Raw genomic sequence first — 27,846 nt, 5'->3', positions numbered from 1 at the left:
AACAATAAACATGATTAATGAGTTTATAATATGCAATCGAATCACTGAACAATGTAAGCTTTTAAAGCTTCCAACTTCCACACTTTTGTAGAATTTTTTTTTGATCCACTTACAGACAACATTTCTTGCAGTAGATATATCATTTATAAATGCATAATTTCTCTGAGCCTTAAAATGAAACTGGTGCCCTTATTCATCCACTCTACCACACCCTTTCATACAATACACCCTTCTCGGGACCCTTGACCGATAAAACAGGCAGAATTAAAAAGCCACCCTGTAGCTCCCGCCCTGCCGCGTGTTTGATGAGGAGTTGCGCTGTCGCCTCCCACTTCTATCAAATCTGCCGGGCCTGCGTGCTTTGAGATTGAGTTACAGCCCTGTGATCAGTCAGTCAGACAGCGACAGGGTTTGTGTCCGCTGTACATGCTGTCTCATGCTCAGGACAGACAGACGCTTCTGTAATAAATTGGAAAGTAATGGACTGATGCCAGAGATGAGGGAGACATTACTCTGCCCCAGTCTCTGTCTTGTGAAATATGGGTATCCCAGAGAACCGAGTGTTTAGATGTATGACATGCTCTGCATTGTGCTGAAGAAATATTTCACCCCAAACAACAGCCTTATATACTGTGTGTGAGAAACTGAAATGTGTTATTCACTGAAAAAGGACTGTAGCTTTCAAATCAAATTTTTCACGTTCAGAAGTGTTTGCTAGGTTTGATGTCAATGACATCAGATGTAACTGGTTCTTGCGTGCCTCATGATTCACTGATGTCATTTTTTCCAACTTGACAGTACCACTCACCATTCATTTTCATTGTGCAGAAGTAAAAGTGTCATGCATCTAAAAAGAGTTCACATTTGAAAGAAAATGATGGATATTTGGAAAGACATGAGGGAGAATAAACAATCCACAGATGTGCTGGAGTCAGATGAGTCAGCGTGACTGGCTCATTACCTGATATGAAGACACCACTGAGAGTTCAATATGCTATGATAACCTCAATGACATGTGATATCAATGAGTCGAGTGGAGCCATGAGAGCAGACACCTGGTCTGTATGATAGCTGCTTTGATGTTAAGAGGATCAACCACCTCTTTGGGACCGTGTTTTGTTTCGATATGCTTGTGTACATCGATAGACACAATATATTGTTCACTAAATAAGCTTAAAATAGCTTTCTCTGGCAAACCTATCATTTCGATTTAGAGGATTAAAACCCGCTAGAATGATTTGAATTGCTTTAAAGGCAAAATATGTAAGATTTTTGCTTTAAAACGTCCAAAAAATAAAACACCAGCACTGGGTCATACATTAATGTTTCACTGTTTCCTGAACGTTTTCCACAATATTTGAATCTACACACACAAATTCACAACTCATTGCTTGTCAGTTGCGTCATGTCAGCGTTATTCTCCGTTGTTTGTGTACAGCCGCGTAAAAAAAAAACAAAGAAAAACATTTCAAACACCGTTTTCAGTTGTTCTGAACTTACAATTTATAGGTATGTGTTTAGGTAAAATGATCTTTTTTTCTTTCATTGTGTGAACTGCTAACAATATTTCTGCCAAATTTCAAATATAAATATTTTTTCTGTTGGCAGAAAATGAAAACTGGAGAAACAGGTCAAAATTACAGAAAAGGTCCTCTGTATTTATTCAGACCTCAAATACGGCAAAGAAAACAAGTTCATGTTCACTTTTAAGCAATACAACATTTATATTTGTACATGTATTTATGAAAGGATCAAAAATAAAAAAAATATGTGATAACCTGGATTTTTATCAGTTTTCATGTGTCTTGTCATGCTGTCAGTCTTTCACATTGCTGTTTGATGACTTTATGTCACTCCTGAGGTTTGATTTTGTTCAAATTCAACAGTCACTGGGCAAAACTGCAGGTTAAATGAACATTTGGAATGGTCTCTCACGACTATACGACATCAAAGTATCGCATGGTTGATTCAAAAGAATCCACTCACCTGTGGGCTGCACTTTGACCGAGGTCTTCTCAGACTCTTTCCGTGTCAGCGAGTACCAAGAGCGATCTGGGTCCTGGATCCACTCTGAGGCCTCACAGTAGAACTCTCCTTGGTCTGTGGGCTGCAGCTTGTAGATGGTAAGACGGTAGGAGGTGGCACTTGTCTTGTCCAATCGCACGTCTCCCGAGGACAGACGCTGACGGTACTGTCCGCCCGGTCGCAGAACGAAGTCCCGAGACAGGGTGACCAGGTCACGCGGAGCAGAACCGGGCTCATCCGAGGGGCGCACGTACCAGCCCACAGATACGTGTGTGTGCTGGGTCGTCTGTCGTGTGACCTCGCAGCTTAGCTGTAGCGTTTCCCCCTCCACTTTCGAGAGAGTCTGAGCGGACGCCGTCACAGCCAGGGTGTCCGGAATCACTGCAGGGAGAGAGAAGAAGAGATCAGGTTAGTTTGAGGGTAGAGTTCACGAACAATAAAACACACCCTCAAAGTCATTTTCTTTTCGTCCCATTAACATTTAAACAGGATTCTTTCCTGCAGGGCTGCTCAAACCCAGCCTTCTTATTATACAACGTAGTGCCTCAAGAAAAAACAAACTTTTTATGTCCTCTAGAACCTCTGATTTGCCCACTGTCTCCTTTCAACCTCCTACAGCCTCTAGCACTTTTTTCCAAAATATGGCTAAGCAGAATCTAAGGCTTGAGCATGCACAAACTCTCCTGTGCACGTATATGTCTGCATGAGAGGAGACCAGACATGACAGCAGATAAACCAACATACAAATGCAGCTTTTGTTGAGAAGAGTGTGATGTGTGCACCAAGGTTATTTTAGCTGACTAAAATTCAAACTTTGAAAGTGTTTTTGTTTATTGAAATAAAATAAGATATTGGCCTAAAACGTGAAATGTTGTTTAAAACACTAAAATTATAATAATAAACAAAACTAAAACTAAAATTAATTAATCTTAAATAGCAACATAAAAAAGAAACGCATAATAAAATGACAAAAGCATACAAGTTGCTGAATATTTAACAAAAATTAACATAAAAATCTAAATCTAAAAGCTTATATAAAATAATAAAAACTAAATAAAACTAAAATCAAAACTATAATAACTCTGGTGTGCATGTCGTCATTCTGTCATATATATATATATTATGTACATACTGGACATATGTACACAAATACATAATGTACACGCTTCCTCTAACACTTTATCTAATGGTGTAAACACAGTAACTTAGAAAAACAAGTGCTTCACAGATCATTTGATGTCATATTTCAAAATATTTGTTTACATATTGTCAATTATTTTTGCATGTCATTTTTTTAAGATGCTCATATTCAACCATCCTGCTTTAACATTGCTAGAAGATTTACACACTCTTGTGGAAACAACATCACTCTCCATCTCAGCAGCAGTGCATTTTAATGCCGTTCTGACAACACGCTTCCATGTTACCACAATGTCAACCCAACATCATATTCTCCATCCTATTACTGCCAGATGTCTTTGTGTGTTGCTAGAGTTGATAGCGGCGGTCAGATGTTCAGTCTGAAAACAGAGCCTTGGAGGCTGTGAAAAAACTTGACAATACTGGGTAAGAAATGGACTTTTATGACAACAACAACAATATTTGCAGCCATAAAACTTATCGAATACATTTAATTGGAGGGTAATAAATATAACACAAAACTCTACCTTACCCTTCAAAAGTTTGGACTGAATTTATGTTTGTCATGATCTTAAAAACCTTTACTTCGAAGGCCTACACTTAAACGAGCAATTTTTTATTGTAGACAAATATTGCACCAACGTATGAATTTCATTAAAACACTAACATTTCATTTACTTATTTAAATGAACAAGTTGGACCAGACAATGAAATAAAAGCAGCCAACAAGTGCCCAGAATACTTGTACAGAATACAAGTGCCCAGGAAACTCCTTCAATACTATTTAAAAAGCATCCCAGGTGGCATCTCATGAAGTTGGTTTGGAGCCCAGAGTGTGCAGAACTGTTATCTTGGCAGAAGGGACTTTGAAGAATTAAAAATACTGGGTAGTTTTAATTAATTTGCATTTAGTCATTGAGCAGAGGCATTTAACTCTGTACCCCAAACCATTTACAGTACAAGAGTAAGAAAACAATAAAAAACAATTTACCATGTTTATGTATAACCCCATAATATTCATATTTGCGTTATTTTAGTTTAAACAATTAGATCATTTTAATGTGTGAAAAGGAGTCATTCAGAATTATAAGAAGGAGTAATAAAAGAGAAGGTGTGCCTAAACTTTCACTAGATCTTATGGGAACAGAAGTATATTAGAGATGATGATGGGAAATCTCCATCCGCAAAACCCTTAAATCACTGGCCGAGCTCCAAGCTGATGATTGTAAAGTGTCATGGAAATGGAAAACTGCTAGCAGCGTCTGATGAGCTGCATCTGGTGCTTCTTGCACCATGTCCCCCCTCCAAGAATCCAGCACTGCACATCTCCGACATTCAATGGGGTTCCATGTAAAGGCACCTAGTCAGCCATCGGAAGGTCAACACAATGAACTGTACCGATAGCAACCGATGAAATGCTTCTGTTACACTGCACCTTGTCACCACTGGTAAACTGCTTTTGAAATTGCCTGCAGGAAGTACACGCTCTTATGAAGTAAACAGAAGTGCCTGCATTGCTTATCACTATATGACACCAATCGAGGAATATCTAATCAAGACCAAATTATTCAAGTGACACTGCCCATCTGTAAGCCATAAGCAGGCGCAGATGGAATCCGCATCTGTAGAGGGAAGAAAAAAATCTACAAATTCCCATCCTCTTGTATGTTTATTAAATATTTTGGTTATACTTTTAGCTACAAATAAGTTAGGTAATCTCAAAAATCAATAGATATCACTCTTAGTTCATTCTGCTGTTGACACTCTTTCAGACAAGCGGATGTAACAATACCAGTAAACGTTCTTGATTTCCCCATCCACTCAACAATCCTACCAACTGTACATTCTATAAAATGTAGAAAGTGCTTCTTGGCTCAGCTGGCCCAAAAGAAACCCCATGCCATTATAAACTAAAGTACAGACCTTCAAGCTTTCTCTCAAAGTATGGCTTTTACGGATAGCTACTATATGTTAAAGCCTTCATGAATCAGTTTACATCAGTGTGTATCTATTTCACCACACTTGGCCCTGAATAAATGAAAACCAATTGTGACGGTAAGCTTCAAGTAAATGTACCAGAACATCTAAAAATTGGCCCTTTGGGTTCCAGCAAGAAGGTTTACCTGACAAGAGCTCAATTATTCAACTTCCTGTTTGCTCACCCAATATCACTGCTGAGTTTCATGATGCTAATGAAACAGAAGCGAGCAGGGTAGGGCGGGCTTACATAAAACTAATGAAATAAGAGACGGCGTGAGAAAAAAAATTAGTCACAGAGAAGCAACGGCAGAAGACGGCGATGCAAATTAAACAAAGGAAAGAAATAAAGGAAACAGAGGCAAGACGGTACTGTTTAACAGTGGGTTACTTTGAAGAATCGCAGATGTTAGATGCAAAGACAGAATAATAAAAGGAAATAGTCAAATGAGGCTAAGGGGGAGTGCTGGGACCGAGGTGGCGGCCCTCCGCTGGGTTTTTTAATAAGGGGCCCAACTGTGTCTCTTACACCCTGATGAACAAGCGGGAGGACCTACCACCTTATAAATCACAGCAGAGAGGGAGAGAGAAGGCGGGAAGACGCAGGGAAAGGATGACAAGGATAAAGAGAGTGGGATTTTTTTTACTTGGGCATCTCTGATTGTTCTTACGTTGTGTGTCTAGAAGAGATGATGATAGTGTAGGAGTGTGCACATTCGGATACGGAGATGTTTTTGTGGAGGAGTGCATGCGAGTGTGCGTTAGTATGTAGGCGAGGACCTGAGGGACAATCGTCACTAGCGTAGCACCACGTACGCCCCCGCAATCATCTCCGACTCGATATAACCATTATACATTACGATCCCGGTAATGAGGGAAATTCAATAATCGTCTTTCGTCTTAGCATAGACGCATACCATACAAACAAGAAACCCACACTCCCCAGAGGAAACCAAATCGATATTTAAATATTAGCTATCATATTCTACCGAAATGAGCTCGTTACCATAACAACCACTCAACAAGGTCGCAGCTGTTTCCATGCCAACATCGAATCCCTAACTTGTAAGGCATAAAGCTATTGATGGCATCAAACAACTACTTCATATAAGCTCTTTTGAGTCAAGTCGCCAAATCAGGCCTGAAGCACAGAGCTAGCGCTAATCTCAAGATATTAGCATTCACTTCCCCGGCGGACCAAGACTAACAGAGAAAGAGATTGAGACATCTAAGTTCTCAGCTTGTCTTAGCTCAAAACTTATGATTTATGGAATAAGAGAAAATATAAAAGGACATGTCAGGCAGGGGTGGGTAGTATGACCAAAATATACTTAGATGCAGTTACTGTATTCATAACTGTGATTTATTTTGATCTGCAAATTCAACCCAGAAATGTGTGTGACATTACTTACTTATAAAATGATGTGTTAATGTGACAGCTACAGTAATTAAATACTTTATAAATGAAAGCTAGCCTACTTTATCTGAGTTGAGAATTAAATCTTTATTTAAAATTGACGATGAGAAAAAAATATTCATAACAAATGAATAAGTCTGGCATACAGTAAGTGCTGTGTCACATTGTGCAAAACATTAGTTAAAAACAAAAGCATAATACATATAATTGGATGAGCGATGTATAAAACGGTTGCAAAATGACTTCACGCTTGTGAAGCTGTCTAAACTCAAAGCACTCATCTGTGACAGTCTGAAGAGCATTTTGTGCTGTAGCTTTCTTCTCAGTGTTGGAGTTTTTATTTATATTTTTGTCTGTAATATTAAAAGTCCAGTGTATGAAATTTAGCGGCATCTAGCGGTGAGGTTGTGACTTGCAACCAATGGCTGACTCCGCCCCTCCCTTTCGAAGCACTACTGAGCAAATACTACTGTAGAAACAACAGTGAATTCCATGCATTTGTGGATAGAAATAGCTCATTCTAAGGTAATAAAAACATAACGGTTCATTATGTAAGGTCTATATACAACTCTGAAGACATACTGTAGTTATGCATATAATATTGCATGTCTGTCAATAGATCCTCCAAAAATGACATACCGAATTACTAACATCACATATACAGTCATGCCAGCAAGTCCTAACGTCAAGCAGATTTAGAAGTCATTCATATATCTGGGCTGGATTAGGGTGTAAGAACACCAGGAGCTTCAATCTCAGACATGAGATGCAGCCTGCAAAGCGAGAAGACAATTTTACATGTGAAGTCTACCGGCTTGTGTCGTTGCCTTTCATTCACTAAAAGAGATTTTGGAAAGCGAAAGTCACTAAACTGTGCAGCTGAGGCTTGTTAAACGTCACATGGGTTCAAAACCTGAGCAGATGACATGACTCGGATGCCACAAAGCTTCCCTCTTTAGCCAGCTGTCCACTTATCGACTTGAAACAACTTGATAAAGGTCAGGAGTGGTGCAATTTCCCCAACCGCTGAGATTGACAACTTCCCTGTTTAGAAATGAAACAGGGTAACAAAAAATGCCTGCTTCTGACAGTTCTTACTGATTCTGTCACATGTGCAACATCTCATTTTAGCAGCAAATCAACGTGAAGTTTGACTAAATAAGAACCGCCATGTGAACTTAAGAAACAAGCTTTCATTTCCTTTATGAAGCTTTATAGATTACTTTATATAGCTCAAACATCTGGATGTGCTTTGTGTGAAAGTGGATTGGCAGCAATGGTAAATCTCTTATATGAGGTGCTCACCCACAGCACCCCATCGGTGCTGATAAAGTGAGAAACCTGCGTGGGTACCAAAGGTTAACATGAGAGAATTAGCCGGGGGTAACTTGCATCCTCTTCAACAGCCGCAATTCAATTTGCCGTGCACGTCAGTAAAGAAAAACGCTACTGAATGAGTGCCGATCCCTTCTGGTGCTCCAGCAAATGAGCTACTCTCTGCTAACCTCGTCTCCATTACAATATCAAACAGTGGCTCTGCCAAGAGAAGCCTGACAATTAACATAATCTAGCAGTTAATGCAAATGCAAACAAGTTAAGGATTCATTTAACAATTAGAGGAGAGGAGAGTAGATGAGAAGGAAAGTGGGAAACACTTTCTCAAAAACGTCCATCCTTTGACGTCACTTCATTGTGAGGGAAAAAGCTGTTCAGGATGTTGTTGGAGGATCTTTTGACAGAAATGCAATATAATATACATAACTATGTCTTCAGAGGTGTAATAAATACCTTACATAATGAAGCTTTATGTTTTTATTACCTTAGAATGAGCTGTTTCTATCGACATACAACGCAGGGCTCCTTACATGAAATTCGCCATGTTTCTACTGTAGCCCTGAACGAACAAACTGCACTACAAAACACATTTCATAAACATGTTATCTCCTCTGTGTCAGCCACTGTAGTGCTTCAAAAGCGAGGGGTGGAGTGAGCTGTTGGTTGCAATTCACAACCTCACAGCTAGATGGTGCTAAATTTAATACACTGGACCTTTAAGTAATTGAATTAAAATGCAGTCTCGTGACAAGTACACTAAACTGATAATACTCTAAGGGGGTTAAAATCTAAAGACACTTAAATTGCAATTCAATAGTGTGTGTCTCAATCAGATACCCTGTTCAATAGTTATGGCACTGATCAGGGAATATGCAAACCTTTGTTCCCTAAAAATTCCCACAAAGCAATGCAAAAACCAGGAAGCATCAATGTTTCCTACTGGAACATTGAGCTCACTATCCAGCTCTCTGCTTCCCTTAGCTCTCTATTCAAAATCATCATGAATTGAGAACTAACTTTTCAAAAGACAAATGTATATTATGTTAAAAAAACGTTTAGTTCGAGTCATTGATTCTAATCTGTCCATAGCTTTATTCACTATAGCTACAGACGTGCTCAAATTTGTTGGTACCCTTACAGCTCATTGAAATAATGCTTCATTCCTCCTGAAGAGTGTTGAAATTAAAAGCTGTTGTATCATGTATACTTGCATGCCTTTGGTATGTCATAGAATAAAGCAAAGAAGCTGTGGAAAGAGATGAATTATTGCTTATTCTACAAAGATATTCTAAAATGGCCTGGACACATTTGTTGGTACACCTTATAAAAGATAATACATCATTGGATTATTGTGATATGTCAAACTAATTAGTTTCTTTAATTAGTATCACACATATCCAATCTTGTAATCAGTCATTCAGCCTATTTGGACAGTGAAAAGTACTCACTGTGCTGTTTGGTATCATTGTGTGCATCACACTGAACATGGACCAGAGAAAGCAAAGGATAGAGTTGTCTGAGGAGCTCAGAAAGAAAATAATAGACAAGCATGGTAAAGGAAAAGGCTAAAAGACCATCTCCAAGCAGCTCGATGTTCCTGTGACCACAGTTGCAAATATTAATAAGAAGTTTAAGGTCCATGGAATTGTAGCCAACCTCCCTGGGCGCGGCCGCAGGAGAAAAATCGACTCCAGATTGAACAGAAGGATAGTGCGAATGATAGAAAAAGAACCAAGGATAACTGCCAAAGAGATACAAGCTGAACTCCAAGGTGAAGGTACGTCAGTTTCTGATCGCACCATCCGCCGCTTTTTGAGCAAAAGTGGGCTCCATGGAAGAACATTTTGAAAGAAAAACATAAAAAAATCATATTGACGAACCACAATTCTTCTGGGAGAATGTCCTTGAGACAGATGAGTCAAAACTGGAGCATTTTGGCAAGTCACATCAGCTCTATGTTCACAGACGAAAAAATCAAGCTTTCAAAGAAGTGAACATCATACCTACAGTGAAACATGGAGGAGGCTCGGTTATGTTTTGGGGCTGCTCTGCTGCATCTGGCACAGAGTGCCTTGAATCTGTGCAGGGCACAATGAAATCTCAAGACTATCAAGGCATTCTGGAGCGAAACGTACTGCCCAGTGTCAGAAAGCTCTGTTTCAGTCGCAGCTCATGGGTCCTCCAACAGGATAATGACCCAAAACACACCGCTAAAATCACCCAAGAATGGATAAGAACAAAACATTGGACTATTCTGAAGTGGCCTTCTATAAGTCTTGATCTGAATCCTATGGAACATCTATGGAAAGAGCTGAAACTTGCAGTCTGGAGTAGGCACCCATCAAACCTGAGACAGCTGGAGCAGTTTGCTCAGGAGGAGTGGGCCAAACTATCTGTTAACAGGTGCAGAAGTCTCATTGAGAGCTACAGAAAACGTTTGCTTGCAGTGAGTGCCTCTAAAGGTTGTGCAACAAAATATTAGGTTAGGGGTCCCATCATTTTTGTCCATGACATTTTCATTTGTTTTATTATTTACAATATTACGTTGAATAAAAAAATCAAAAGCAAAGTCAGATTTCTATTAAATATGGAATAAACAATGGTGGACGCCAATGGCTTTTGTCAGTTTCAAGTTATTTCAGAGAAAATTGTGCATTCTTCGTTTTTTGTGGAGGGGTAGCAACAAATTTGAGCACGTCTGTATATCCATGCTAAGGGTTGAGCAATATAAGAAATTTTCCAGTTACGCTTCCAGTTCTGTCAATCGATTCCCGGTTCTGATTCCTTTTAATTTAACCATTATTATATTTTAAATATTTTACCTTTATTAAATGTAGTGTTACTGTAAACTAGTAATGATGAGTAATACTAGTCCAACCATAACATGTGCTCCAATTGTTGATGTTTCTCACACGATCAATAACATTCTGCTTTTTAATATACTGACACACCACCTAGGGAGCTAGAGAGCTGACTGAGACACACCCGTAGTTTGATATTCCAATAGCTATTGATTCCAGTAGTTTCCCATTAACATGCTATTGAGTATTAAATTAATATTCAGTAAAAAACACTTAGCTTATTGAAATAAATTCTGGGATTCTCTTTATGTAAAAGACACTGTACATGCAGCGTTGTCTCATTGAAATCTGGCTTAAACATGATATCTTAGAAGGCAATATAAGGAGACTCCTTTTTGCAATAGGCTTTTTGTCAGAAGTATGATGTTTTTTAACTCACTATAAATAGCTCAATATTGTATGTTTTAAAGCTACAGTAGCATCAACAAAACGCCTCTCCTCCCTCCATCCCATTCTCTTCCAAATTTCTCCCAGTCATTCTTATAAAAAAATCAAACTCAAATCCCTTTATTGTCACTCAACCATATACACAAGTGCAACAGTAGGTGAAAAACTTGGGTGCAGTTCCGACCAACATGGCAGTTATTCCTCACTCTGCCTCCTTTCAAAGGGTGAGCAGTCCAGCGATTTAAGTGCAATCACACAGTGGCTGAGAGCAAAATAATTGGCAAAGTATGACCGAAGAAAAGAGATGCCAAGAGGTGAGCAGACAGATAGCGACAGATGAGATTTAAAGAGGTCGTCAAAGCAACAACTTTACACCCCGTGCTCGGTGGGTGAGCTGCGATTCACTGTCACATCAAAAGCACAGCGGAAAGAGAACACAGGAAAATGGTGCATCTATTCACTCCAAAGCCCTCGCTCGCTGTGACAGACCCTCACACATCAGCGCTAGACTTTCATTTATACAGTCTCCATCAATTCAACCTTGTCTTCGTGTCCCTTCGTCTCTGCCACTTTCTCTCTATTTGCACAGGCGCACACACAGGGCTCCTTTTGTTTAACGCACGTTTCAATTAAAATGGTTTTGGATGACATCACACTGAGTACTGAGACGTGAAGGGCAGGAGAAAGGAGAAAACATCACAGGGGCAGAATAAAGTGTTACAGTGGGTTTTGATAGACGTTGATGTGCTTTTCCTTTTGCACAAATGCACAGGACTGAATGAAAGATTGGTAGAGAAGACAGTGAGTGATAAATCTGTTGCAAGGATCTTTTGTCCTTTCCTTTCGTCTGCTCTGGTGATGTCATTAATGGTTTACATATCTGACTGAAAGACCGCTGGGGGGAGAGGAAGAGAGAGAGAGAGTCCTGTTCTCAGCTGGTCTGGAGTTTTGAGGTTCACACTGGACTGTAAACGTGCAAAATTACTTTCGATCTGCTAGAAACTGTCACAGTATCAAAATATATCATCTAAATTCTCCAACAACACCATGCAACTTTGAAGTTTGTATTCTATGCATTGAGATACCAGGACAATATACTGCTCAACAAAAATTAAGGGAACACTTGATCATCCCAGCATAACACCAAGTCAGTTAACCTTAAGGAATATCAATCAACCCGGTAAGGAAGCATAAGTGATTGTGAACCATTTTTTTCTTTTTGGTGCAAATGAAAGTGACAACAGGTACACTGGAGAGGCAAGAGCAAGGGTAGTCTGGGGAGGACCATCCTTAGAGGGTAATGATAAGGCCCGGCCTCATGTGGCCAGAGTCTGTAGGCAGTTTCTGGATGATGAAGGCATTGATGCCATTGACTGGCCCTCACGTTCCCCAGACCTAAATCCAGTTGAGAACCTCTGGGATCTCATGTATCCGAAGCCATCAAGTAGCACCATAGACTGTCCAAGAGCTCACTTATGCTCTGATCCAGGTCTGGGAGGAGATCCCACAGGACACCATATGCCATCTCATCAGGAGTATGCCCAGACATTGTTGGGAGTTCATACGGGCACGTGGGGCTATTCACATTACTGACTTACATTATGAGTTACTGTGATGAACAAGTGATTTTACTGTAATTCCTGCCCTGAATGTGTTTATGATTTTGGCTTTCATTGACCATTGTCACATTATGCAAAGTATATAATTGAAGTTTTAGCTTGAATATTTCGTGCATTGAGATCTAATACAGTGTGGGTGTTCCCTTGATTTTTTTGAGCATAGCATGTTTATATATTTTAGCATTCATTTAAAATTTTGGTAGGAAGCAAAAATCTCTGATGAAAAAATCATATCTCATATGTTCGTCTCACGCTTTTCTCACGCTTACACTTTTGCATAAAAAACAAAAGTACATAAACAAATAAAAGTGATTGGAGCTCAAAGTCAAGTGTGACTGCCACTTCTGTTTCTTCTGCCATCCAAGAGATGCCCTGGGCCAGTAAAACACTGCCATACTAATCAGATTAAATAAAATGACAACTTAAAGTAGAGGTTCACCCAAAAATTAAAATTCTGTGTTAATTTACTCACCCTCAAGTTGTTCCAAATCTGTATACATTTCTTTGTTCTGATGAACACAGAAAGATATTCGGAATAATGATCGTAACCAAACAGTTCTTGGCCACCATTGGCTACCATATAGTAGGACAATTTTGTACATTTCTTTGTTCTGAAGATACTTTAAAGAATGTAGGAAAGCAAACAAAAGTTCTGGGGCACTTTTGACTACCATTGTAATTTTTCCAACTATGGTAGTCAATGGTGGCCAAGAATTGTTTAATTACAAGCATTCTTCCAAATATCTTTCTCTGTGTTCATCACAACAAAGAAATTTAAACAGATTTGGAACAACTTGAGGGTGAGTAAATATATATTAAAAATGATGACAGACTTTAATTTTGGAACTGTCCCTTTAAAGTTACTTTAATTGCTGGGAAACTAAAACACAACAACAGAGATTCAAAGCAATAGCCATCTTGACAATTTATAAACATGCGAAAGAAAAGTTACAGTAGATTTTCCTGACAGAACACTCAAAGCACAGACATCCGGGAAGTTTCGCTACTCATTTAAACAGATACAGCACACACTGATACCGTCCCATTAGGGGAGCTCAAGGAGCTGTGTGACAGCAGCACAGTATGTGTCTGTCTGCCAGAAAATGAGGGACACTGTCATCATTACACTCATCCTCATTATGACAAATAGTCATATTGTCATATTTAATTATTACTGCTTTTATAAATGCATTGCTTTTTCTTAAATTGTTAATTGCAATTTTCTCAGAACTGTTAGTTTTAATACTTTTTGGACTACTGTCAATTTATTTTATTGTTAATATGACTTTCCCCCATCATTTCCATTTTCCTTTTTTTTTGCACAATTTCTCATTGTACGTAGTTATGCTGCAAACCTGCTGGTCATGCCAATTAAACTAAACTTTAAGCTTAGTTAAGTTTCAAACAATGAGAGATGCTACCTAATTGATTTCCATAACAAACAACACACACACACACACACACACACACACACACNATTTTTTTCTAATTTCAGAAGCCGTTTCGCTCGGATATACGTCACGATACGGAAAAGAGGTCAATCGCAACTTCCGTTTCATGGTGACTTTAAAAATATAATAATAAATATGTCTTTATTATATTGCATTATAAGAAATATTTAATATTTTGTATTACATATGAAATTATGCTAGACTTTTTCAAAGTGATTTTTTGTGGATGTGTTGTTCCTATCAAGGTTACACACACACACACACACACACACACACACAGAGATTGAGATTACACAGCACATGATCTTGAAATCAAAGCTATGGAGAATCGGCCTTGAGAGGGAACAAAGAATCACATGAATCAGACTTAAGAGCTCTCAATTCATAACAGCCATTGAAAAAAAACAGTCCAAGCCACTGGAGTCATTAGTCACAATCCTCTGATCTATGTGCAATTGCACTGGGCTTTCCGGAAGCCTGCTCCAAGTACAGAGCGCTGGGAGCGTTTGGAAGTGCTTCCGTTCTGTCGTTAAATCCACCCTGCCCAGGGGAGGACATCAGAATGCCAGACTCAATTGAGATCTGCTCTCAAAACCATCCTTTGTTTTCTTCTCTTCTTCTTCAAGATGCAAACACGATGTTAAAAGAGCTAAACATTCAACTCTGTGCTCCAGAGAGGAGAGATGAAATTCTGTCTCAAACTCGGACTTTAAGGGAGCATTTCTGTTGGGCTTCTGTGAAGATCAGTTTGACAGCCCACCAGCTCTGGCGACAGACAATAAGATTGATACGTACTAGCTTGGGCCCCATGGTAGAAAAAAATGCACGCCCATTCAAGCTGACACTTACCGCTTTTTCAGGAGCTCAAACGTTCAATCAAGAACAATTTCAAGAATATCTAATGATTCTCCACAGAGCTATGAAGAGTGCAGAATAACTCACTTTACATTTTTAGACTCTAGCCAAGCGTGAATCACTCTCTGTCTCCCAGAGATATAAATATACTCCACTGTATTTAGACAGTAAAGAGGGTAAATGTCATTTCTATTGGCTTAGTACAGAAATAAAGCTTGAGGTTTATTGTAAGAGATTGTGGGGTTAGCTGCCCTCTTCAATCTTACTGTTTGCACGGTCTAAAGTAAGTCTCTGCTTTTGTATAAATAGGATTTAAATATGTCAAAAGCAACTTTGCCGAGAGCAGAGTGGCCTTAGGCCAATGATCAATAGAGCGGTTTCAATATGCTGATCTATCATGCACAAAATAAAAGAGTAGAAGTCATCAACAACACGGGCGATATGAGAGACAAGGAGAGTGAAAACTAGGGGGTTGCATTTATAATCCACTCGCAGGTGTTTGTGCCCCAAGAGCTCTGACACAATTCACAACACCGGGAGACATACGACAAACGTTGAGTCAAAAACTTTGAGCTCTCTGTTTGCAGGGGAAGAGCTTTAAAGTTGGGCTTGTTTACAGCTGCCGTGTTCGTTGAGGCTGACTCCATCTTTGATCCCAGCCGGAGATGACACAATAACCCGTCAGCATGCTGTGGATGTGTACACTGATGCAGATGAGAGACAGGACAAAAGAACAAATGAGACATGGACAGACATAGCAATGTGGGTCTGATGTCTGAAAAGAACCAAATCCAAAGAAACAAGACAGGGGAATGTTACGATTCGCCTGGGCAAACACATTTCGCCCATGTCTGCAACGGCAGGAAGACTTTCTCGGCTGTTTTGCAGCACATGGGAGAACTCTGTGGGGGTTTCTTACCACTCCAAATCTAATTAGAGACCATCAGAGCTGCATCCATTGTAAAGTCTGCTAAGATAATTAGCTAATCTAATTGCATTCTTAAATATTGAATATAGGGATATGAAAAAGGAAAACTGCTCGTTTCTCCTCCAGGACGCACCGTCTACTCTCTCTGATTCGCTCTCATTTTCTCTCGCTGATAAAGGTCAAATAATATGAACTCAATGAGGGTGCTGTAATTGGGTTTCGGTGAGAGGAAACAGTGTAAATAAGGCATTTCTGTGATTGGCTTTTGAATTGCATTTCTGTGATTGCCCCCTAGAAAAAAGGCTTTTTATATTTGTTGTGAACGGGCAATTAGTTGTGTTACTTGTGTATACAAGACAAAAGCCAATCACAAAATGTAGGATCAAAAGCGATATCTTTGATAGATGTAAGAGATGGATTGAGGGGCTTAAAACATAATTGTTAGCGAAACTAATTGAAATGTGTTGTAAGTGTGAAATGAAAATTGGTGGAAAGCGGTTTTCAAAGGAATACATTCAACGTGTCAAATGCTCACAAGCAGGTATGATGATCATGTGAAGCACTTGAATGGTACACATAGTGAAGAGCATAGTGCTGTAGTACACGAGTCCGGTCTCGGACTCGAGATGTTTTTTTATGGTCTCGGACTTGTGTTGGACTCGTTGGTATTTGAACTCGGACTTGTCTCGGACTTGGTCTCGCAAATGTTCTAGTCGGTCTCGTCCGAGTCCAGCGATATATGTTTTATTTTCTCCTTCAAAACAAAACATTGATAGAGCAATACTCTTGTGATCCGAAAACGAATGATCCGAAAACTGTTGCCGACTCTCGACTCTAGAACGAGAGCTGCGCGTGCTCATAAGTTCTCTTTTCACACAGCAGTTCAGTTTATTGTGTGCTGTTGTTGTAATTAAATAACTCCGGTATATTGGTTCAAGTCCGCGGGACTGTCATGCGCGCCAGAAAGTGAATAACTGAATTAATTTGTGGATAATATTAAGTGTTTATGGGAGACGCTAAACGGGAACGATTCAGCTGAACTGGTTCGACCGGTTCACTAAAAAGAAAGAACCGGTTCGAATGAATATTTCGTCCGTGGCGCGAACCAGCATCAATCATTCATCAGGCACGATGTCAGCGAGCAGCGGCACAATACAGATTGGTTTTACAAACCATAATAAATGAATCGACAGTGCGCTTAAAAGGAAACTTTCTGCACCAAAACTTTCCCCGAAACATGTGGGACAACATCCAATTTCGTAAGACACCTGCAAAGGCATCACAAAGAGGTAAGTTAATGCCATGTTTCAGAGTTAGCATTGCATTTGAGTATTTTAGAAAGTTTGGAAAGTAGGGCTTAAAGATAAGAATGATCGTATTTTTATTGTAATTGTGATGAACATGTTATTTAAGGATGGGCACCGACGTGCTTATAAACGAGCCGTGGAGCCTCTGCTCTTTCTAGCGGCTCCTCTATCGAACACGCACGTGCACGGGCAGGCGCGCACAAGCACGCACGCACGCACAAAAGTGTTCATTGCTGCACAACCTTGCTGTTAGGAGGGCTGATAAAAAAGTTCCTTAAAAAAGTAATAAACAGTTACACTTCGGCTTTGTGACTTTAGTGCTATACCTATATAGTAAAAATAAAATGACCTTATTTTATCTGCTTTTTGATCATTACAAACAATAATGAAAATGATTATCTTAGAATAGAAGATATGCTGTCTCTTGCATCACATAAATTATCAGTAGTTAAGTATGTGGTCTTGTAGTCATGATTTTTTTCTGTCTCTGTCTTGACTGTCTCAATTGGCCTCGGTCTTGACTTGGACTCGAACCTCTCTGGACTTGGACTTGACTTGGACTCGAACCTCTTTGGACTCGGTCTCAACTAGTCCTGGTCTTGGACTTGTCTTGGACTCGACAATGGTGGACTTGACTACAGCCCTAGAAGAGCATGTGAATCAAATCAAAGACACTAAAAACATGAGAAGTAATGCATATAATGAACAGATAATAAGGCGCATAAAAAAATCTAGATAAACCGATCAACCTTGATACATAACCAGATCAGGGGTCCCTCAGAAGGTTGCAAGGGGCCCCCAGGAAATTTTGGGGAAAAAAGATCAAGCAAATATTGTAAAATTCTACATAATCATCGTTTCATTTCTAAGTCTTTATTAGCATGTTTGCTAATAAATGCATAGTGTGCAGAATGGTTTATATTTGTAGCTTTCTAGTGAGCTTTTCTCACTTCAGTTTCTTTTTTCGCACTCCAAGTAAGTCTGGAAACACTATGTTGTCATTATAATCTCACATTTACTATTTATCCAACCAAGTTTACATATTTTTCACATAAAAATGTATAGATGGATAGTGGGTCTCTCACAAAAGGCTCATCTTATTTGGAGGTCCTTGGCAACAGAGCGAAAACCCCTTGGTAAGACAACTAGTCAACCAACATGAAGGTATTCAATTCATAAACAACGTTAAAAAACTTAATTAAGTTAAAGGAACACATTTAATTACCCTAAAGGGACAGTTCAGCCAATAATGACAAGAAGATATTTTAAAGAATGTGGAAAGCAAACAGTTCTGGGGAACTACTGTCTCATAGTATTCTTCTACAATAGTGACCCACAACTGTTTGCTTTTCAAATTTCTTAAAATATCTTCTTTTGTGTTCAACAGATCAACAAAATGCATACAGGTTTGGAACAACCTGAGGGTGTGTAAATTATCACAAAAATCTTAATTTTGGGGTGAACTATCCCTTTAACTGTCCCAATTATTACTATTATTATCAGATATCACTTTAATCATCATGAAGCCTGAGATTACATACAGAATTCCAAAAGAAGCACAAACAAACCCACCCACTCACTCACTTCACTCACTCCGACACACAATGCAATCTAAAATGATGTGAAAAGAAAGGCTACAGCCATGGAAAGGATGATGAGTCAGAGATGGCGAGTGCATATGAGAGGCCAAAGCGAGGATGGAAACAAAGAATGGAAAGAATAGATAATGCATGATGCATGTGGTGGGGGTGTAGGTCAGAGGACTAATGTAAGAGGAAGTGCAGATGAGACAGGAAATGCATTTGCAGCGGGTCACAATCACGAGCCGCCCGGATGTATGTGGCTAAAATCTACACGGATCCCTCAGACAAAGTCTTTACTGTAGCCTCTATAGATAAAAGCTGTACTTGTATGCCTGTTAAAATAGGCAGGTTGTTATCAAGATGGCCACAGAGTAAATTGACTTTAACTGTCTCAAACAGTACTTCATATAGTTTTTTATACAAACTGAATGCTGAGTTGCACAAATCTGCTTGTATAAAGCATATAGAGAGCACTGATGCTGCATTTAATCTTAAGGGACTGCGGGAACATTTTTATAGGCAGGTAAAAACTGTCGAAAAGTTGTGAATAAATGTGCCTTTAGTCAAGAGTGTATAAAAAGCGAAGTCTCCTTAGGAAGTGTCTCTGAGCGGACAGGTACCAGATGTTCTTTACTTCCTTTCTCCCTTACACTAGATTTTTTGGGGTGTTTTCTATGCTGTCGCTTTCTGAATATATTCAAAGAAACACATTTTTTTACAGCACTTACGGATTCAGTGATAAATCTAAAATTGTTCCCGCGGTTGTTCGTGTGATGTCAAGTTACCATTGTGACAAGATACAAGATTACACAAAAATGTATTCAACTCTTCAAGAAAGGTGATAAACAGTTTTAAAAAGAGATTAAAATAGCATTCAAAAGGAAACATAAGCTTGCGTTAAGTGTGGATTGGACATTCCCCCCAATTTGCACAGTGGGCTAGAGTTTGATAGCGGACCGTGATTTATTTGTGTGTTTATTGTACGATTAACTTTTTGTGGGTCTTTTTTCGGTAGCCACCAACAAAGTTATAAGGCGTATGACGCATTCTAGCATTTTAAAGTCTGTTCGAAATGTTAAAAGTGGTGTCGTGTAATTCAGCCTTTAGATAAAGAAAAGATGAGTGAAGAAGAGGGGAGTAAAGAGATAATGAGAGACAGAAGGCTCTGATGTTGTGTGGAGTGGCGAGTTGGCTCGGCTCTTAGCCTGCAGAGCTGGGATGAGAGCGGAGGACACAACAGGGGAGCCATACATAATATACCGCTCAGCAGCTGGACATATGAGCAGGCATGCCCTGCTATGAATCTGGATCTTGTAGAATTCTGCAAAAAAACTCAGCAGATCGCCACAGAATTTGAATTCCCGTCATTTTAAGTTTTAAATAAGACGTCTTGTGGTGCCATCCCAAAAAGGTAAAAAAATCTCTCTCACGTACCTTCTTGGGATCGGTTCCACATTTATGGAATGATCTGCACGCTGCTACAAGATCAGCAGATTCTGTAGCCATCTTTAAAAATCGTCTGAAAACACATCTCTTCCATCAACACCTGACTGATCAGTTCTGACTTCTATGTCTTTTCTACATTTTTCAAAAAAAAAACCTTAGCTCTGTATACTGTGGTAGGCTATATGAGACCAGTTTTCTTTTATTGCACTTATGCTTTTTGTTGTCCTTATGTTGTTCCAATTGCTTCTATTGTTTCCCTCATCTGTAAGTCGCTTTGGATAATAGCATTTGCTAAAGGACTAAATGTAAATGTAAATATAGCTTTACAAACAGCTTCACTGTTCATGGCCTGCACAAACAGGACACCCCACCCCTAATATAATCCATTGGTTGAGCCAGTGTTGCTACACAGACCTACTAAAATAAAAAAAGTATGGCTGTCAAAGATTAATCGCGATTAATCGCATCCAGGATAAAAGTTTGTGTTTACGTAATTTATGTCTGTATACTGTGATAATTAATTTTGTATTTATGAACACATACACATAAATTCATTTATTTTAGAAAAATATAAAATAATGATAAATACACAATAATAACTACAACTATAAATAACAATAAATAAACGTTTATTTAGAATTTAAATTATTGGTAAATATAAATTAATACATTTGAATATTTCCTAAATATATAGACAAGTATGTGTATATGTTTGTGTTTATTATTACAAAATGAATATACACTGTACACAGATATATATGATGTAAACACAAACTTTTATTCTGGATGCGATTAATCGCGATTAATCGTTTGACAGCCCTAAAAAAATTATATTATTTTTTAATTATATTATATATAAATTATTATTACATAAACATTATTATTATTTTACCTAATTTATTTAGCAGAATATCAGAGTTTTACCACACAAGTTATGGGAATAAAAGTTCAGTATGGGTCAACTTTTGAGCCATGCTCTTTATATACATCTCTTGTCACGATCGGCGGTGGAAAGAACCCAGATGCAGACAGGCGTGAAGGGGTTAACAAAACAACAAGACTTTAATAATAAAAATACAAAACAAAAACCCACGAGGGGGTGTCAAACCAAGAACGAACTAAAATACAAAACTACAACAAAAACTTCCCACGAGGGGGCCAAAAACAGCAGAATGAAATAACAAAACAAAACACAACCAAACGTCAAAGTAAAAGGCAGGGAAGTCCAAAACGTTAAATAATAATCCCAAAGACAAGGCAGGAACAAGACGAGAACTCACAGAGTAGCATTTACGGGGGACATTCACCAAACACACACATACACAACGTAATCCACGAGCAACAAGACAATGAAACAAGAGGGCATTTTAAAGGAGAGACAAACGAGGGATAATTACACATGGCAGGTGGGAAACATTAGACACGGCAGGGAAGCAATACATGAAACTAGAGGGGCGGGGCCAATGACAAGACACGAGAAAACACATGAGATGTCAAAAAGACAAACACCATGGTTTTCCCACACAAAACCAAAGACTTTGTCATGGCTCTGCCTCAGGACCAGGAAATCCAAGACTAGGTGACGCAGAACCATGACATCTCTGGAAAACCAGACCACCCCAAAATGATTTTTCCCCTGAATTTACTATTTATAGGTATGTGTTTAGGTAAAATTATCACTCTTGTTTTATTCTGTGAACTACTGACAACAGTTCACCCAAATTCCCAATTAAAGTGTCATTTTTATTTGCATGTATTTGCAGAAAATGAAAACAATGTTTCCAGACCTCAATACTCCAAGGAAGTATTAGCAAGTAGGCCTACATTATTATTTTGATAAAACACAGTATATGTTTTTATACGTACAGTATTTAATCACAACTTTCATGCGTCTTGGCATGCTTTTCGTTTTTTTCACATTGCTGTTGGGTGACTTTGACACTCATACGGTTTGCTTTTGTTGGAATTCAACAGACACCAGAAAGGAACGCATACATAAAAGCTGATTAAAGACAAATTTGGAGTGGTCTCTTCGTTTTTTTAGTATCTGTATATGCATGTGATAACAGCACTTTTGTGTTTGACTGAATGTAGCTTTTAAAAGGCTGTATATCTTCTATCTGTAAGTGTGCTTTATATAAATTGACACAGTTCAGATAGTTCTAATGGGCTCCACTAATCACACTGGAGCTCTTTTCGAAAGAACTCGTCACAGCTCTAAAGAGGCCTGAGGTAATTTACTCCATCTGAAATGGAACAAGGAACAAGCGTATCTGGATGGAAAATGGAATATTTGACACAGGTTCCACAGCACATTAATTTGGCAGCATCTTAATTGCGTTGGCGCTTGGCACTGCAGTGGGATCGATACTTGCGTAGTTAAGGGCAGGCAGGCATCGCCGGCTCCATCTATAATTCAAACGAGCCTTCATAATGAGAGACTATTAGCCATCCCTCTAAAGAGAGCATCCTCATGCAAACCGAGCTGTCAGAGCAGCTGTCAATCCTCATTTCACATTTACAGGCTTATTAGCCTTCTCTCTTTTAATATTTCCCTTTTAACATGGCGTACTACAAGGAGATCTTTCAAACAAATCATGTGATAATTACAGAGCAAAATGAGAGGAAAGAAAAAATAGATTGTAAAAAAACAATGCTGTGCGTCTTCACAATGTGTGTGTAGGTGTGTGTTTTACCATGAAAAAAACCAACAGCTCCCTAAATCACACTTTGCAGTACACACTTCATTAGATCCAGTACCGTAAGAAGGTCACTGTGGTGTGCACCGTAGCGATTCTCTCTTTCACTTACACCAACGTATACATCTACATGCAAAGACCTAGAAACACTCGTTCTAAAATTACACCATGTCCAATCGCCTCTAATCTAAACAGCATGGGGTCCACTCAGCTTTCACAGAGAAGAGAACAGAGAAAGATGGCAGAAACATTCTTGGTAATACCTCTCTCTAAGAGGGAAAGTTGTGCACATTTAAGACACGTGTGGGTAAAAAAAGCCTGTTTGCCCACACAGGCGCATAAAACTGCCTGGGATGATTGTTTCAGTTAGTACAATAGTGGCTGGTCTGCCTCTAATCTGGGATTTCTGAGTTGTGAGTTGTCTTAAGCATATTAATTGGTTGCTATGGTGTTCTGGGTCACTGCTAGGGTATTTCTAGGTGGTATTTCTAGGTATTGTTTCCGGTTGTCTGACCTAAGTAAAAAAAAGTCATCATTTAGTCACCCTTCTGTCATTCAAAACCTGTATATGACTCTTTCTTCTGTCAAACACAAAAGAAGATATTTTGAGAAATGTCTCTGGTTTTGTATATATAACATAGAAGTCAATGGGGTTCAATGTTGTTCGGTTACCAACACACTTCTAAATATCTTTTTTTTGTGTTCCGCAGAAGAATAAAAGTCAAACAAGTTTAGAATGACATGAGGGTGAGTAAATGATGCAAGAATTTTCCATTTTGAGTGAACTATCCCTTTAAGTAACAAGTGGCGTATCTAACCCCTCTCCACTATTACACAAACAACAGATAAACTAAAACCTTATTATTTCAGCCCATACTGCAAACACAATTTTTCATCTTGGGAAAGAAAAAACCTTCTCAACACAGGTTAAAAGGCTTTCCGCTGCCAAAGAGAGTGGTAATGACAGGGAGCGCGACAAGAGTGTGCCCTGCTGTCTTTAGAAGCTCCAACTGTGAGACACTTAGTATATCAGACTCGGTGGGGTTGGGGCGTGGAGACAGTCCCTCACGCAGCCGTTGCCTCCACCTGTAACCCACATCAGACAAACATCACCCACTGCACAATATGCCAGAGAGTAATCTGCCCTCGACCACCTCAGCTGTCCATTCACTGATGTCTGGCAGCCGGAGAATTCGGTGAGCGTAATGGGGCGGCGCTCGGGGTCAAAGGAGGGGAATGTTTTGCAGGGTGACGAAATGGAAAGGGGGCATTTCCTATTGAGGAAGAGCTTTAATGTGCTTCAATCTGAAAATGAAACATGTTTTTCTCTCCTAAGTCTCTGTGATGGTATCAGATACTATAGCAATACTTGCAATAATGATCTTTTAATCATGCTATATGTCCAGTCTTGTCTGGTTTGCTAGTTTTGCATCTTTAGTGTTATGGAAGTTGTTATATCCTGAAACTACAAGGTAGTCACCCTTCTTAAACTTTCTCTTTCTTCCCCACTTTCAAGACTCATCAGACTGAAATTGCTATATTGGCAGCAAGTCTTTCTGTCTCATTCTCTGATGTTACCCTTTCTCTGTGCGTCTGCCAGATTCCTCTCTTTCTGTCATTATATCAGTCCTGCAGCTGAATCCCATTCCATAATTCATCCCTTCCTTGTCCCGTTTTCGTTCTTCACCATCCAATTATCTCTTTTCTTTGCATCGCTATTCTTTCTCCACTTCTGTCACTTTTTATGGCTGCAGAAGAAAACTCAATTCTATATTGAAAAGTCATTGAATGTGACTTGATACGCACGCACACACACTATCGGGCCGCGTCAGCACTTTCCTTAAATCAGTCTAATCAATAGCCACAGTAAAACCTGGATCTCAAGTGCTTTATACAGTAAACCAAAGCCAGTCACAAGCGTTTACATTCTAGAGTGACGGGTCTGGAAACCGAGAGCTGTTTGTTTTCATAAATTCTTCAAAATATTTTTTTTTGTGTTGAACAGAACAAACACAATTATACAACAATTCTTTCTAATATGGTAGTCAATGGTGCCCCAGAAATCTCAGTTGCTAACATTCTACCAAATATCTTTCTTTGTGTTCAACCAAACACAACGTTAAGGGTAATTCATGACAGAATTTTCGTTTTTGGGTGAACTATGCCTTTGAGGAACAAGGTTATCTGAAATTCATTATGCTATACAATATTATTACACGGCGCTCTGGAATGCTTGATTCTGATTGGCCAGTTTCGACATTCCAAGGGTTGTTATTCTCATATAACAACCGCTCGAAACTAGTAACACCCAGTAACCCGGATGCTGCAAATCATTTTGACAGGTGCAGTTGAATTAAAATATGTCTTTTAATCACATATATGACATTATATTTACATATAATTCAACCAAATTGAATGTTCGTGACATTTGAACGTCGTTTCTTACCTTAAAACCGAAAGTAAACAGCTTTTCCTCGCGGAAGGTCTGCATTCATCAAAAATGAGCTAATAAAATATTTCAAATTCACATTTCATGTCCAGTTTTTTTCTCATGTGGCAAGTAGCCGTGTAATAAGTGGGATAATGTACAAGCAGCCGGCTGTTATCGCGAAATAAGCTTCGCGTCGGGTCCTGATCACACTGTCGGGGCTTATTTCTGCAATAACAACCGACTGCCTGTACATTATCCCTTACATAGAGCTCTGTGGTCAATTTAAGATTAGTCTCTGTGAACGTTTGCACAGAAAACACCAAGAAATGGCTGAAATCAAACTGCCATCATATACGTCTATATAGGCATTAGACAGTAGCTTATAGGTTTTAGAAGAGAGCGAGACACTCGGCAGGAGGAGGAGAGCTGCTTGGCCCATCACTTATGACCCCAGAGCGGCCAGCAGCAGGATTTATTAAGAGAATGACAGAGCATGACTTCAAATAAGTGCTAAAAACAGAAGGCACATTTTAAGACACCTGCACTCCGAGAAGACTTCACGCACACAGAGGCCCTGACACACAAAGTTTAATGTTGGTATGAGGCTAAGCTAAGAAAGTAATACTAAAACAAGAACAAAATGCATAGCATATATACATTTTGTATAGCATAAGGCATAATGCATTTATCTTCATAAATACCATCTTTGAATTTATCCAAACTAGGGCAGTAAACACCAACTTCCAATTTATAATTCATAAGTAAGTTACAATTACAGACTTCACATCAGCTTATCCCCGAGCGCGTAACATCACTCACACCTGCATCTACTGTATATCTGTGCACATCTCAGCAGGGATGGGCCAGGGCTGATCTGTCAGAGGAAGACTGATAGCCACTTTCCATTTGAAGAAGAACACAGCGTCTGCAAAGACACAGTACTCTCATTTCCATTACTATTTATCTGAAAATCCATCAGATCGATCTCAAGATTTGGATCATGATTTAGACCCCTCTGTGCGTGTGTGTGCATTTGTACTCTTCCTCTCATCCAATCCATACACAAGCCTCTGTTTCCAAATTCCCAATTTGCGACTGTTCTCATTTTAGGCTTACATGCACACGCTTCTGTGATTCCGCACATCAGCGCTGCATCTAAATGCACGAGCCCCTGTGGTTATAAGCGCTCATTATACCTGTGTGCAGATGGAGACAAGCTGCAGTCACCAGGCTGAGATAGGCCCGTGTGTCTCCAGAGACGGGGCCACACTGCAGGGGGCCAAAACATCTCGGGCTCAGCCTGTATACACCGTACTCTCAGCCAACATCTGGCTGCCGTCTTCAAACACATCAACATGAGTCCTTCTGTCCCTAGCTGATGCACAACTGTATCTATTTTTGCGACGGAGCACGTCTTTATGCTGATCTGTGTAGTGAGGCGTTATAGAATACAGACAAGTACACTACAAAGTGTGTCACTGACGACAGCTGCACTACTGATGTTGTCTCGGTTCCAGTGGAAGTTTGTGTTATCTCATCACAAATCAATGTTTGCTATCCAAACTCACCTGCATGAAATGAGGGACTAGATCAGCAGAAAGTGTTTAAAACAAGGTGTGACTAAATACCTGTTTCTTTATTGACTGTATACAAAGTTGAAATGAGCTTACTTTAAACTTTTAAGTAAAGCCAAAAGTAAAACTAAAAAAAGACACAACACCTTCGCATGAAGCTTCTCCACATCAGCTGGAATTGTACTCAGACAATCTCTCTTTTCAAGATGGATATTATTGAATTAGGTGTCCTGAAATATCACACCTGTCACTGTGAGAGGCCTAGGATTGTTAAATTACACAAAACCCCCTTTTGGGAATCATTCTAGTTCATCCAAAAATGAAAAATCTTCTGCAAAAAACAAAAGAAGATATTTTGAAGAATGTTGCTAAAAGAACAACAGTGGTACCCATTAAGTTCTTCTGTATGGACACTAAACCAATGCACGTTTATGGGATACTGCCGTGGTTCAGTTACCAACATTCTTCAAATGATGTTCTTTTGTGTTCTGCAGAACAAAGTCATACAATGACAAGTTGATGTTCTCCTGGTCCTTTTTCATCTCAAAGAGATATTCGGAAAACACCTTGTGGAAACAGAGGGCATGCTTAATACAAAACATCTATTTTAAAACATCGCTTACAGCACATTTAAGTGTCAATTTGACACTCTGAAGCATCTTAAAATAAATGCACAAGGTGTGAATTTGCAAAGTACATCAAATCTATTCATGCCTAAGTTGCACACATTGAAAACAAACTGAAAAACACACATACTTGTAGATGAGATGCAAGACAACGGAAGACAGTTCAGAAATGTGTCAAGTGCAAA

At 39.2% G+C, this 27,846-nt stretch overlaps 1 protein-coding gene across 1 annotated transcript in view; it reads right to left on the bottom strand.

Moving 5' to 3' along the window:
* The window catches only part of igsf3 (immunoglobulin superfamily, member 3), a 135,768-nt gene that overhangs the window by 50,149 nt on the left and 57,773 nt on the right, over positions 1-27,846 (bottom strand). The window contains exon 3 of the mRNA XM_057335847.1: positions 1,987-2,406. Coding sequence (XP_057191830.1) covers positions 1,987-2,406 — 420 coding nt within the window. The remainder of the gene's footprint in view (positions 1-1,986; positions 2,407-27,846) is intronic.

The sequence above is a fragment of the Triplophysa rosa genome, linkage group LG6 (genome assembly GCF_024868665.1).
Source record: "Triplophysa rosa linkage group LG6, Trosa_1v2, whole genome shotgun sequence".
NCBI lineage: Eukaryota > Metazoa > Chordata > Actinopteri > Cypriniformes > Nemacheilidae > Triplophysa > Triplophysa rosa.
Note: the sequence above shows the minus strand (reverse complement) of the source record. Positions and strands in the feature narration are given on the sequence as shown.